This window comes from Littorina saxatilis, linkage group LG17 (genome assembly GCF_037325665.1).
Source record: "Littorina saxatilis isolate snail1 linkage group LG17, US_GU_Lsax_2.0, whole genome shotgun sequence".
Taxonomy (NCBI): Eukaryota; Metazoa; Mollusca; class Gastropoda; order Littorinimorpha; family Littorinidae; genus Littorina; species Littorina saxatilis.
The window spans coordinates 63,009,415-63,025,174 of NC_090261.1; the positions used below are offsets into that span (position 1 = coordinate 63,009,415).

At 41.6% G+C, this 15,760-nt stretch overlaps 1 protein-coding gene across 12 annotated transcripts in view; it reads left to right on the forward strand.

The window, feature by feature from the left end:
* Nucleotides 1–15,760, forward strand: part of LOC138952072 (CLK4-associating serine/arginine rich protein-like) — an 81,302-nt gene that overhangs the window by 2,629 nt on the left and 62,913 nt on the right. For all 12 annotated transcript variants that reach the window (XM_070323647.1, XM_070323648.1, XM_070323646.1 and 9 more), the window contains exons 3-4: nt 2,503–2,600; nt 15,455–15,556. In XM_070323647.1, the coding sequence (XP_070179748.1) occupies nt 2,503–2,600; nt 15,455–15,556 (200 nt within the window). The remainder of the gene's footprint in view (nt 1–2,502; nt 2,601–15,454; nt 15,557–15,760) is intronic.

Consider the following 15,760-nt stretch of genomic DNA (forward strand, 5'->3'; position numbering starts at 1 on the left):
TTTGGTCGAACATGAAGTCCACCTCACATCTGACGTTCCTGTTCGCTCAAAACCATACCCTATCCCGTTTCAGGCTCGGGAATCCTTGAAGAAGGACATCGACAACATGTTGAAGATGGGGGTCATCCGTGAGTCATCATCCCCTTACTCATCTCCCGTTGTTGTTGTCAAGAAGAAAGACGGTACAAACAGGGTATGCATTGACTTCAGGAAAGTGAATAAGATCACCGTGTTTGATCCTGAACCAATGCCGACGGCAACTGATCTATTCCGACAGTTAACCGGCAGTAAGATCTTCTCAAAGATCGATCTCAGCAAGGGATATTGGCAAATTCCTGTGCGCGAAGAGGACATACCAAAGACCGCCTTTGCAACTCCAGACGGAACGTATGAGTGCCTGCGGATGCCTTTTGGCATGGTGAACAGTGGTGCTACCCTTACGAGGGGAATGCGAAAAATGCTCAAAGGAATGAAGAATGTTGTGTACTACTGGGATGATCTGCTAGTCCACACGGAGACCTTTGCGGAACATCTGGAGACTTTGAGGGAACTGTTTTCCCGCCTGACAAAAGCTAATCTGACCGTGAGACCCAGCAAGTGCATTTTGGGGACCGACAACGTTGACTTTATAGGTCATTCACTGAAGGAAGGTCAAAAGAGGCTTTTGTTGGAAAACGTCACCAAGATCCTCAATGCGCCACGTCCTGAAACCAAGAAGCAGGTGCGATCCTTCCTTGGATTGGCTGGGTACTACAGAGAGTTCATTCCAAACTTCGCCGCCATAACGGCGCCTTTGTCGGACATGACCCGAAAAGGATGCCCCAACCGAATACTCTGGGGACCAGCTCAGGAGAAGGCATACCAGACCGTGCGCGACCTGATGTCACGAGACCCGGTGCTACGCCTTCCTGATACTGCCAAAGAGTTCATCTTGCGTACAGACGCATCGGACGAAGGGATCGGCGCCATGCTGATGCAAGAGCATGGAGGTAAACCGTTTCCAGTCAGCTATGCCAGCAAGAAGCTGTCAGGAGCCGAGAAGAACTACTCGACCATGGAGAAAGAGTGTTTAGCCATCGTGTGGGGAATCAAGAAATTTGAACTCTACCTCCAAGGGGTGAAATTCGTGCTTCAGACTGATCACAAACCCCTCACCTACCTGAACTCTGCGAAGTTTGTGAATAATCGTATCATGAGGTGGGTGATGTACTTGCAGAACTTTGATATGCGAGTGGAATCGATCAAAGGTTCAGACAATGTTGGAGCAGATTTTCTCAGCCGAGTATGTGAGTAAAACTGTGTTCATTCTCCAACAGACTAATGTACATACCTGGATTTCAATCTGTTATGTATACATAGTATGTGTACAGGTAGCGTTTCAATGATTGAAAGAAATTAGGTAAATTTCTTCTTGTGTTGGGGGTAATGTTAGGAAACGCTACCGTTGCTGAGCTTTGGTTCAGTTTTGTGTGTTGCATGTAGTTGACTTATTTGTACTTTGTGGGAAAGTACTGATATTATATTTTGTAAACACAATATTTATGCTTGGACGAGAATGCAGGTGAACTTTCTAGTCCTGTCAAAACAAGTTGTTTACCATGCTGTTTTAGTCGTGAGTTCGTGGCGTTCGTTCGGATTAAGTGCGTCGGCACCTTTGATGCACGTCACTATTCTAGTTCATAGACGGTTCGTATATAATGTAGTTGTATCATGTTCGGTCTGGAATATTCTCGAGATTGAGTATTTACTATATATGCCAGCGCGATTTGAATGTAAAAAAGCTTCTATTTGAGTTCTGCTACGTTGTGCAGTTGTATGTATTGAATGCTGAATAAATCCTCGAACTCAATTTGACGAGTTGTTTTCTGCTGCTGCGAAGACGGGCGACGTAGAATAAAAGAACACAACTATACGACATTTGAGAACTTGTGGCAATCTCAAGTGTCGTGTAACATAGGCCCATTGGCTAACCATAGGCCCAGTGAAATTGAACACTTTATCTGTACATATTTATTATGATATAATATGCGTGTGGAAGGAGTGTGAAGTTTGGATGCATACACCATAACAAAATCCTGTGCTTTGCATTTGGTAAATAAACTGTTTGACTTGACTTGACTAGACTAAAGACTTGACATTGGGGTTTTCTCACATGTTAATTGTTATTATACCTAGAGGTCTGAAAGTATCCACACTGGTTGGCCTTTGTTGAGTTACAGGGTTCTGCCAGGGTTGAGTTTGAGGGGGGGAAAAAAAGGAAAATAGACAATTTTTCTTATAGGTTTTTAACTTTGAAGCTTAACACACTTTTAGGGTTTGATGACCAGATCTGCTTCATAGTGATCACACTGTTGAATGTAGTATTCCGGTGTAGTTGTTAATGTTATGGCCACTTACGTGCAAGGGTTGAAATCGAGTTAACATCGCCTTATCAAATGATCAGTGTGACTATTGTTGCTCTTATTTATTTTATTTTTTAAATGTGTAAAACTGTGGTTGCAGAAACTTGACCCGACGCAGTTTTTGCGAGTGTATGGTCGACCGTACAAGGTGAACTATGACCCAGCGGTGGCTCTGGCAGCAGAGAGTCCTCAAAGCATGTGAGTGCTGTCACTTCCACTGTCCTGTGTGTTGTGCACTTTGCCTTGTCTTTACAGTAACGTGGTTAAACACACTTCCACTGTCCTGTGTGTGTAGTGCACTTTACCTTGTCTTTACGCTAAAACGGTTAAACACACTTCCACTATCCTGTTGTTTCATGCACTTTGCCTTATTTTTACAAATTACAGTAACATGCTTAACTATTGCAGGGGTGGGATTTTTTCCGTCCCTGACGGATTTCCGTCCCAGGAAGAATGTTGGAATTTTATATTTTTTTTAATACTTTTTTTGTTAATCCCTGTTCTTTACACTCCGTTCTGTGAACAGAAGGTCAACTACCTTTCACTGATTACACATTAACATGCTTCCATTTGAAACTTCGAGGTCTTCATCGGGGATTGACGCCCGACAAAAGCTAATTGAAGCCCGACGGAGCGAAGATGAAGACCGAGAAGTTTCAAATGGAAGCATGTTAATGTTATTGTAATTCAATCTGACGACGATCTCTTTCCTGCTTTCATGCGGTTGTAAACAGACAAAATTGGTTCTGTTCTGTTCACACACTACTTTCAGTCCACCTACCTGCAAGGGTCAAGTCCCAAGAAATATGTCTCTGTATTCCCATCGTATCACTTTGCTCCTGTTTTGTTTTCTTTCACACACATTTTCCCTTCTTTGTTGACGGGTTTCTGAACAGCAAACTCTAAAACAAATTCTTTTCATCACAAAAGCGATCTTTGGAATTGACTGACGTAGTCCGGAAGAATTCATGCATCAACTTACGTCACGTATTCGACGTCATCACTTCGCATACCTTATGGTCTCTGTGTTTCGTTGGCCTTCATATTTCCTACTTGTAAAATGACCCTCAAAGCTAACCGAGACTAGTTGAGGCTGTATCAATGCGCCTCGCCAGCAGGTTGTTAATGGATTTTTTAGCGAGTGGTTATCGACAATTAATGACCGGTAATTTTTAATGAGTTGGGGCATTCTGACCAATCACAGGATCTGTTTCATTAAAACGCAAACTTGATTGAATTACAATAACAAATTGACTATAATTATTGAGTGACATGTAGGGAGCAGCTATGTCAAGTCATCCAGGCGAATGTGGCATCTTATTTGCTATGTATTTGAAAACTCTGCTCACCCACAACTTTATATACCCCACTTGCAGGGATTCAGAGACCTTCAGTGGTGTGGTAGAAAAAATGTGCATTCCTAATCTGTGAACCAGTGGTATTTACCTTCTGATACATTGAGTCCTTTAGAAAGTTTGCAAGTGAAACACACTTAATTTAAACATATTTCTCTTTTAATTCAAGCTATGATTCAACAATGATTTTAGAATATAACTCCTGAAATGATGAATAGAAAAGCAGCATCAGAAGACTGTGTATAGCATTAGCAAGGGATATAACTCTTTCTGTTTTTGTCTAAACCTTCTTCTTTTATAACCTGAGCAGTAAGCCCTTTTGAAGGTGTTTAATTGAAACAAACTGACTTGAAACTTGTTTCTCATTTGGTTCAAGCTATGGTTCAACAATTATTTGAGAATAATTATACCACCTGCAATGATAAAAAACGCTCGCGCTGGACCCGAGTACTCTTCAGACTGGCTCGCTCCCCCAGTATGAACGTTTTTGTCTTGTGCACGTTTAAGACCAAGTGATTGATCTCTGTGAATTACAGGCATTCCCTTTGCTATATAAATACATTGCATGCGAGCCGAGGATGTGCGTGGTGACTGGCCTTTCTCTTTTATTTGATCACAGTGAAAATGCACACACACATTCACACACACACACACACTTTCTCTCCCTCTCTCCCTCTCTCTCTCTTTCTTACGCACACACACACACACACACACACGAGTACAGACACATGCACGCGCACGCGCACACACACAAAAACACACACACACACACAAACACATGCACACAGACACACACACAAACAGTAACACTAACACATGTGCTCAAAATGAACACACACACACACCGCGCAAGAGAAAAAGACTTTTGACCGTGACGTAATCTTTTTATGACGCTATATTTCTCGTCAATGTGTGACGAGTTCGGCTGTTCTGTGGCTCCGCGAATTCCTCCCACTGCCAAGTCGTTTTTTTGTGGTTCTTCTGTCTTCTGCGTTCGTGGGCTGAAACTCCCACGTACACTCATGTTTTTTGCACGAGTGGAATTTTACGTGTATGACCGTTTTTTACCCCGCCATTTAGGCAGCCATACGCCGCTTTCGGAGGAAGTTTTTTTGTGGTTTATTTCGCATTTAGGTCCCAGGTAACATTATGAAGTTTTAATACGATCAATCGGACCTATTATCAAGTTAGTGTATCAACTTTTGAACGAACTGCGCCCAGTAGTTTCCCAGCAATAAGCTGTAAAGTGGAGAAAGACAGACAGACACACAGACACACAATTAAAGTCTGCTGAGCCCTTGTACTAGCGTACTCGGGGATAAAATCATAAGCTACAAGTAAAAATGTGTTGTACAAGGGAGGTGACTGTTATTTTCTGTGTTTGCTTTGATGGCATGGAGATTTTCCTTTAATGCAGTAAACATTTGTTTTAAACAAAGACAAAAGTAAGTGATGAAATCAAATACCTTCAAGTTTACAAGATTTTTTAATTATGTGCATCTCCAATTTTAAGTTTTTGTTTAAGCCGCTTCTCCCCGCGGGTTAGGGGGAAGAATTTACCCGATGCTTCCCAGCATGTCGTAAGAGGCGACTAACGGATTCTGTTTCTCCTTTTACCCTTGTTAAGTGTTTCTTGTATAGAATATAGTCAATTTTTGTAAAGATTTTAGTCAAGCAGTATGTAAGAAATGTTAAGTCCTTTGTACTGGAAACTTGCATTCTCCCAGTAAGGTAATATATTGTACTACGTTGCAAGCCCCTGGAGCAAATTTTTGATTAGTGCTTTTGTGAACAAGAAACAATTGACAAGTGGCTCTATCACATCTCCCCCTTTCCCCGTCGCGATATAACCTTCGTGGTTGAAAACGACGTTAAACACCAAATAAAGAAAGAAAGAAAGTTTAAGCCGCTTCTAAAACCCTTCTTGAAATTTGTTTACCACTTGTTTTTGTAGACCCCCTAGCAAGAGTGATGCAACCAAACACCTTCAAGTATAGAGGTTTTTGATTTTGTGCATTCATCCCCTCCCCCCCCCCCCCCCCCCAAAAAAAACAAAACAAGTCGCGTAAGGCGAAATTACTACATTTAGTCAAGCTGTGGAACTCACAGAATGAAACGGAACGCACTGCATTTTTTCACAATGACCGTAGTCCGCCGCTTGTGCAAAACGGAGTGAAACTGACGAGCCTGTTCAGCGCGGTAGTGGTTTCGCTGTGCTGCGTAGCACGCTTTTCTGTACCTCTCTTCGTTTGAACTTTCTTAGCGTGTTTTTAATCCAAACATATCATATCTATATGTTTTGGGAATCGGGAACCGACAAGGAATAAGATGAAATTGTTTTAAAATCGATTTCGGAAATTTGATTTTGATCATAATTTTTATATTTTTAATTTTCAGACCTTGATCCGAATATAACATATTTATATGTTTTTGGAATCAGAAAATGATGAAGAATAAGATGAACGTAAATTTGGATCGTTTTATAAAAAAAATAATTTTAATTACAATTTTCAGATTTTTAATGACCAAAGTCATTAATTATTTTTAAGCCACCAAGCTGAAATGCAATACCGAAGTTCGGCCTTCGTCGAAGATTGCTTGGCCAAAATTTCAATCAATTTGATTGAAAAATGAAGGTGTGACAGTGCCGCCTCAACTTTTACAAAAAGCCGGATATGACGTCATCAATGACATTTATCGAAAAAATGAAAAAAACGTCCGGGGATATCATACCCAGGAACTCTCATGTCAAATTTCATAAAGATCGGTCCAGTAGTTTACTCTCAATCGCTCTACACACACACACGCACACACACACACACACACAGACACACATACACCACGACCCTCGTCTCGATTCCCCCTCTATGTTAAAGGCGAACATCGGCAGGCATTTTTCTCCTGGAGAGACCTAAACTTGAACCCGTTGTATCAGGGCTTGGTCGATTGATACATAAAACATTTCGCTGGTACCAGACACACACCGTCCTGAGAAAGGGGGAGCTAACAACCATCCTGAGAAAGAGAAACTATGTCTCTCCCTTCCTTTTTACATAGAGGGGGGAATCGAGACGAGGGTCGTGGTGTATGTGTGTGTAGAGCGATTCAGAGTAAACTACTAGACCGATCTGAATGAAAATTTTAATGCGAGTTCCTGGGTATGATATCCCCAGATAATTTTTCCATTTTTTCGATAAATGTCTTTGATGACGTCATATCTGGCTTTTTGTAAAAGTTGAGGCGGCACTGTCACACCCTCATTTTTCAATTCATGATTGAAATTTTGGCCAAGCAATCTTCGACAAAGGCCAGACTTCGGTATTGCATTTCAGCTTGGAGGCTTAAAAATTAATTATTGACTTTGGTCATTAAAAATCTGAAAATTGTAATTAAAATTATTTTTTTATAAAACGATCCAAAATTACGTTTATCGTATTCTTCATCATTTTCTGATTCCAAAAACATATAAATATGTTATATTCGGATTAAAAAGAAGCTCTGAAAAAAAAAATTATGATTAAAATTAAATTTTCAAAATCGATTTAAAAACAATTTCATCTTATTCCTTGTCCGTTCCTGATTCAAAAAGCATATAGATATGATATGTTTGGATTAAAAACACGTTCAGAGAGTAAAAAATAATAGAGATATAGACGAAAAGCGGGCTATCCTCCTCAGCGCAACCGCTACCGCGCTTTTCTGTATTGTTAATTTCACTGCCTTTGCCACGAGCGGTGGACAGACGATGCTACGAGTGTACGGTCTTGCGGAAAAAATGCTTTGCGTTCAGTTTCATTCTGTGAGTTCGACTGAGCTTGACTAAATGTTGTATTTTCGGCTTAAACAACTTGTTCTCTCTCTGTTGGCAGCGTGTAATGCAGCTGGTTATATATTAGAGTATTATTTTGTAAAGTGTGTACCAAAAGTTTGTCATGAGCTGCTTTAGCGTCTGTTTTGGGTGTGGGTTGGTTTGATATTTCCTCCTTGCAGATCAAATCTGCATTCATTTTTGATGTTGTGTCTTATTTTGTGAAAAGAAACATTCTTGTCATTTATTTATGTATAACTAATAACCGTCTCAGTTTAGCATTGGGAAAAATGTGTCGTAAGGAACAAACTGTCCATATAAGTACAGTAACCGTGAACATAGTCAAAATTTGACAGAAACATACAGGAAGTGCCTCCACATTTTCAAGTAAGCAGCACTTTGCTCAGACGAAAAGTAAAAAGAAAGGGGGAAAGCCAGTGTCAAGACGCACCATTCGAATTCAATTTGCTGCCATGGCCCAGTTTCGGTAGGCCACTGTAAATTGTTTAGGTATCATCTCATCTGTCCGAGGCAGGGGGCAAGTGGAGGTCTCTCCAGGAGAAAAATTCCTCCCGATGTTCGCCTTTAAAACATTTAGTCAAAACTTGACTAAATGTAAAAAGAAAAAAGTGTGTGCTGTTTTCAGTTTTTGAGTCACTTGAGAAAAAGTGACTCTATGTAATCGGTCAGTGTTAGTCTGTCCGGCCGGCCGTCCGGCCGGACAGCCGGCCCGGCCGTCCGTAGACACCACCTTAACGTTGGACTTTTCTCGGAAACTATCAAAGCGATCGGGCTCATATTTTGTTTAGTCGTGACCTCCAATGACCTCTACACTTTAACGATGGTTTCGTTGACCTTTGACCTTTTTCAAGGTCACAGGTCAGCGTCAAAGGAAAAATTAGACATTTTATATCTTTGACAAAGTTCATCGGATGTGATTGAAACTTTGTAGGATTATTCTTTACATCAAAGTATTTACATCTGTAGCCTTTTACGAACGTTATCAGAAAAACAAGGGAGATAACTAGCCTTTTCTGTTCGGCAACACACAACTTAACGTTGGGCTTTTCTCGGAAACTATAAAAGTGACCGGGCTCAAATTTTATGTGAACGTGACTCATTGTGTTGTGAATAGCAATTTCTTCCTGTCCATCTGATGCCTCATATAATATTCAGAACTGCGAAAGTGACTCGATCGAGCGTTTGCTCTTCTTGTAAAGCCAGGAGAGGCTCAAATAGCAACTCTTAAATTGCTAAAAATTCACTTTCAGCTGGTTAGTTACAAAAACCTTCAAGTTTACAATATTTTTGAGTCACTTGAGAAAATGTGACTCTATGTAATCGGTCAGTGTTAGTCTGTCCGGCCGGCCGTCCGTCCGGCCGGCCGTCCGTAGACACCACCTTAACGTTGGACTTTTCTCGGAAACTATCAAAGCGATCGGGCTCATATTTTGTTTAGTCGTGACCTCCAATGACCTCTACACTTTAACGATGGTTTCGTTGACCTTTGACCTTTTTCAAGGTCACAGGTCAGCGTCAAAGGAAAAATTAGACATTTTATATCTTTGACAAAGTTCATCGGATGTGATTGAAACTTTGTAGGATTATTCTTTACATCAAAGTATTTACATCTGTAGCCTTTTACGAACGTTATCAGAAAAACAAGGGAGATAACTAGCCTTTTCTGTTCGGCAACACACAACTTAACGTTGGGCTTTTCTCGGAAACTATAAAAGTGACCGGGCTCAAATTTTATGTGAACGTGACTCCCAGTGACCTCTACACTTTGACGTCTGCTTTGGTGACCTTTGACCTTTTTCAAGGTCACAGGTATGTCTTGAAGGAAAAAAATTGAAATATCATATCTCTGAAACTATTCATCGGATTTGATTCAAACTTTATAGGATTATTCTTTACATCAAATTATTTACATCTGTATTGTGTTGTGAATAGCAATTTCTTCCTGTCCATCTGATGCCTCATATAATATTCAGAACTGCGAAAGTGACTCGATCGAGCGTTTGCTCTTCTTGTTTACTTTTGTGCATCTCCAATTTTAAGATTTTGTTTAAGCTTACAGGAGCTTCTAAAAACCCTTCTTGAAATGTGTTTACCACTTGTTTTTGTAGACCCCCTAGCAAGAGTGATACAACCAAACATCTTCAAGTATAGAGGTTTTTGATTTTGTGCATCTCCCCCCCCCCCCCCCCCCCCCATTTGTTGTTGTTTGTTTGCTGTTGTCAGTTTTAAAGCCAGCAAAGGCTCAAATAGCCCCCTCATGAAATGCTAAAATTAATTTTCAGCTGGTCAGCTACAAAATCCTTCAAGTTTACAAGAAACGAGGTCAGCAAGAAGATACCTACCTTTCAACAATAATATCTCTTTATGAAAGCAGCAAGTTACTAATAGCACCACTCCTTCTTAAAGTAAACCCTTCAGAGAGATAGTACAGATAATTTCATCAGTTTTTATCAATTGGAAGGTCTTGAAAAGGTTATTAGAATGCCCCAAAATGACAAAATCCGACACTTTCAAAGTGGGACATTTGACACATAGCTACTTCATTGTTTTGTAAGAGCATGTAGGGATGTTGCTGCAAATTCATACCTATAGGACAAACAGACCTGTTTACCAGTACGATTTGGGCGTATTTTGTACGCCAAATTATTATCGGTACGCAAATACGCGACACACACACAAAATACGCCTTTGAAAAAGTCTACAATACGTTTTCCGGTGTTAGTGTGCTGATTACGGGATGGTACAACTGATACCGGTTTCGGTCGAAGGGAGATTACAATGACAGCGAGTCTTCAGCTGTGGAAACCTTGTTCAGTTGTTGGCACGTGCGATCGTCTGGACAATCGCGGCAAAATGAAGCGGAAAAATGTGCCAGTTTCGGATGACTGTACCAAATCTAAACAGCAGAAGCAGCAGATTTTCTTGGAGAAATATGAGAAAGAGCCAGGAATTGTGGAGTCTACTATGGGAAAAAGTCATGCACACTGCAAGTATTGTAAATCAGATTTCTCCGTTGGCCATGCTGGGAAATATGACATCGAACGACACTGCAGTTCCAAATCTCACCTGGACAAGGTTGCTGCAATGAAATCCGCTGAAAGCTGCCTAGGAATTATGAAGTTCATTCCCGCAAAGCAAATCCTGCCAGAAGAAAAGGCTGTAGTCCGTGCTGAAGCAATGTTTTCTGAGATGATTGTAAAAATGAACTTGCCACTGTCAACCGCAGATGTTATTTCACGAACTTCATCTTTTCATTATCAATCTGTTTGGAAGACACTGGTTATAATGCTATAAACTGACAGGTACAAGGTTGTCGTCACCAAGACTGAGACTGGTCTCAAAAACCGGGAAATCTTTAGATGATGCAGTTGTTTTTTTATTTCAAACCCTCGAAGTATTCTCCCTTAGCGGCTACACACAGTTTAAGTCGTTGGACCCAGTCAAGAAATGACCGTTTGAAGTCGTTTTTTGGCACCTGGTTCAGACACTGGAAAACAGCCGATCCGAGGGCTGATCGACTGTCAAATCGACGCCCAGCCAATTGTCTTTTCAGATGAGGAAACAAAAAAAAGTCACAGGGTGCAAGATCAGGAGAGTAGGGAGGATGTGGCAAAGTTTCAAAGTTTTCTTCCTCCAGGTACTCTTTCACCACCTTGGATTTGTGAGCAGGTGCGTTATCATGAAGTAATTTGATCCCTTTCAATCCTGTAGTTGGTCTGGCTCTCTTGTAGTAACGAACGATGCCAGCAAGAACTTTTTCCTGGTAGTACAGCAGTCCCTCTCATGAACGGACACCCTTGGGCCATAGCAAAACTGTCCGTACATTGCAGGTGTCCGGTCACGGGAGGGGTGACCACACCACCCCCTCCCCCATACACTCACACAGAGACACACAAACAACAGGATTGAGTCTATATGCTAATCACTTCTTGTGGCTACTAAACAATAAACTCCTAATACTTCTTTAAACGTTCTGTAAAAATGATTTGCATGAAAAGTGTTGAAAAGAAGAGATAAAATAAATCCTCAAGGCAGTGAACACACTCACCATGCACTGACATACGAAAGCAGCCACACAAACACAGCACAGAGGAGCGTGTGCAGATGCTTTGCAAGAATAAGCTTGAAAACCATTTTGAATAAATAGCAGCAGATAGAGCTGCATGTCATAATCATGTAATTTATTTTCATCTTGTCTGGCTTTATTGACATGCATGCCGATCATGTGGCATGGCAGTGACTTTTCACTCTTCAGTCGGAAATACACTGTACATAACACAGCTCCCACTCTCCCTCACTATAAATGCCTACCCCAAGCCGTGACAACTGATGCTTGGAAATTGTGTGGAAGAGTACACCTCTCTATTTCTCTCCAATGCTCTTCCTGCTGACATGCAGTGACACCGGACACCCCACAGAGTTTAGCCAGCTACCCCTCCACCCCCCCCCTCCTTCTCTCTCTCACTCCCTCCAGCCTTGTACTGTTTGGGGCTGTGGCCAGAGAGGTCAGCTCCAACTGTTCACTCAGAGCAAAACCAGTTGACTGTGTCGTAACTTTTGACAAAGCAAGACAACTGAAGGGTTCACAGATTAGGCAACCGACTCACTGGTCAAGGCTGAGGGGAAACAAGAGTATCTTGTCAATGAAAGAGGTTACACACAGACACACGATGCTGAGAACTGTGGCCGGTTTTTCACTCTTTCTCTCAGGACCTTCATCGACTGTGGTTTCTGTTGTTTACGTCCAACAGACAAGAATAAAGAGCACAGTGCAGTTTCATGTTGGCATCTTCGCATGTACTCCACTCCTGACCAAAACTACCCCCCCCCCCCCCCTGATGGGTACAGGTGCACTCAAGTTACCAGTGACTGTCGTCACGCCATTGCGGCTGTGATCTTTGTACCAAGAGCCGGACTGCTCTGTTATCGATTTTGTTGTGGTGAAAATTTGACGATGGTCTGTCCGTACATTGGAGGTATGACCTGCTGTTGGGACCGAAAATGAGTGTCCGCGTCCACGTTTTGCAGGTGTCCGTTTAAGGGGGGGCAAATATAGAAGGAAAACACTCCGTGCCGAGCAAATGTGTCCGTACATGTCAGGTGTCCGCTCACGCCGGGGGCCGTACATTGCAGGGACTGCTGTACACCCCAGTGATGCTTCTGCCTTTTTCGCGTGGTTTTTGAAAAATGACGCCCTTTGTGTTATAAAATATTGTGTATAAAACCTTCTTGCCGGAGCGACTTTTTCGCACGATCCGAGGGGCATTGGCACCTTTTTTTTTATCCATGCTTTGTTTTGAGCTTTTCTTTTTGGCTCAAAGAAGTACACCCAAGTTTCGTCTCCAGTCACGATCTCGTCCAAGCGGTTTTGATCACATCCGTCGTATATCTTGAGTAGCCGTTGGGCAAACGTAACCCTACACCTCTTGTTCTCTTCAGTGAGGAAATGTGGTACCCATCGCGCGCACACCTTTGTGTATCCAAGTGTGTGTTTTAAAATTCTCAAGACAGATGACGACGAAATGTCCAGTGTTTCGGCGATAAAATGACTGCTCACTCGGGGATCTTCATCAACTAACCGTTGCACATGGGACACCATTTTATTGTCGGTTACAGGTGGTTTCTTCACTTTTCCCCTTGCATCTTCCACAGACGTTTTCCCTGTTGAGAAATGCTTTGCCCACCGAAAAACTGTCGCGCGAGATGGTGCTGTGCCTGGGCTTACAGTTCTCAGCTCTTCAAGTATGTCACCGGCCGTTTTACCAAGTGCCGTTCTTATTTTGATGTAGGATCGAAAATCCTTCTCTGAAAATGTGCTTTTTGCCGCCATTTTTTAGGCCAGTGTCTCTCGCTTACATGACTAAATACACTGTATCTTTACGAAAACACAACGGATCACAAAGAAATTATGCACAATAATACGTCATGTACCAATCTTGATAATGACGTCATTTGTTATAAATGTCGTCATTTGATTCTGTGCAAAAAAGACCAGTCTCAGTCTTGGTGACGACAAACTTGTAAATAACATTGTTTTATCCCTGTTGTATTGGAAGGAGTGAAATTCTGAAGGTGTTCACAAGACATGCTATTCTTACACAAACACGTTTGCACCCACGCGTACATTTTCCCTGGCCCATATGGCTTTGCTTGCAAAGTACACCAACTTTTTGAAAAATACACTCAACTTTTTGGGAAAGTACTCTTGCCTCGGGTTTAGGGTAAACAGGACTGGACAAATGTCCTAGCTCTTCAGCATCAACAGGACATTTGACCGCTTTCAGAAATTTCAATAGGACGTCAGAATTTTTTCATTTTCAAGAATGACGCTCGCCGTGTTCCCCACTGTTTTTGACCCTAATGTAGCACAGGGTGCGGTTGAATAGCCAAACGTGTTCAGCTTTTGTTGAACTTTGGCAGGCTTTATTTTTATTTTTCGGTGGCATAACTCAGTGTGCTTCGTCAAAATGTATCGAACTGAAAGCAAAAGCAGACGCAAGACTTAGTCAGTTGGAGTTGTCTTCCATACTCCTAACTTTAATGTGCTGCAGACGGGTGTCACCCAAACGTCATTCTTCGACCGTTTGTTACCGGTATACTTTTTTAATTTTGGTGCGCCCTATCGGCCCCCTGCGCCCAATGGGTGACTGGATTACAATTTTGTTTAAAAAGAAGGGGGTGCGCCTTATGCGCTGTAGCGCCTTGTAACCCGGAAAGTACGGTACTAATTTTGTCCAAAATTACATCTATTTTTAAAATAAGTGAACAATATGCTTTGAAACAAAATTTCATGTCTTGTTACGAGTGACACACAAATATGAGTATCTTAGTAATCAGAATAGAAATCCAACTAAGTTTGGATACCAAAACATTTACAATGCCATAAATACAACATAGCTTCTAAAAAATTTGCTCTGAAACTATTTTTGCGTTTGTGAGGAGAAAATTTTGACTTGGTATGTGTCAATCGTAACGGAAGACACAGTGGTTACGTCATTTGTTTAGTCCAGCAGTCTCAGCTATGTGAGCAATAGCAATATATCATTAGCTTACAATGCATGTATGTATAAAAATGTGATTTTGAGCCATTTAACACTTTTTATGAACAAAATATTAAGCATAGTACTGTGTTCTGCGTTACAGTTGACACACATAAATATCAAGCTTTGTCCTGGCATTATCAAAAAGGTATGCTACCAGTTATCTTTTAACTGTCAAAAACAGAATCCTAAAACAGTCAAAATGACTATTAAATTTTCAAAGCTCTGTTTGCATTCTGAATTTTGCATGTGAATGTCCCATTTCAAGGATCACCTTTTGGCACAGGCTCATATATATTATGCATGTCCAAAAAGCTTGTTTGTTCTAAAATTTACAAGTCAGGAGAGGCCACCTAAACCCTCCCGAAAATGCTAAAATTCATTTTCGGCTGGGGGCCCCCCTAGACCCCCCCAGCAAGGGCGCTGCCCCTGCACCCCGCCAGAGTCTTAGCGGCCCCTGGACCCCAGCCTTCCAAAATGTTCAGTCCTGGCAACATTTTGGGCTCCCAACCATGCTATTGTGAGAGGCACGCTAAAATTGTTAAACACACTTCCACTATCCTGTTGTGTCATGCACTTTGCCTTATTTTTTTTTTACAAATTACAGTAACATGCTTAACTATTGTGAGGAGGAAGGTATTATTATTAACATAAAATATCTGTGTGTGCAGATGAAACTGATTTTTTTTTACCCAATCTGCATACAGCTATAAAAGTCTGGCAGATATATATCAGACATTTTGTAATGTCCATAGTATCACCTTTTCCCTTGGACATTCAACTCTTGACTGTATGTTGTGTAATGTGATTGTGTGTGTTGATGACCAGGATGCCGTGGCAGGGGGACAGTAGCAATATGATTGACCGCTTTGACGTGAGAGCTCACCTTGACATCATCCCTGAGGCACCCAGCAGGACTCGTGACACTGAGTGAGTCTTTCTCCACCTTGTAGCCCCTTCTTTCTTCCTGTTTGTAGCATCACACACTGAGTGAGTCTTTCTTTGCCTTCCAGCCCCTTCTTTCTTCCTGTTTGTAGCATCACACACTGAGTGAGTCTTTCTCCGCCTTCCAGCCCCTTCTTTCTTCCTGTTTGTAGCATCACAGACTGAGTGAGTCTTTCTTTGCCTTCCAGC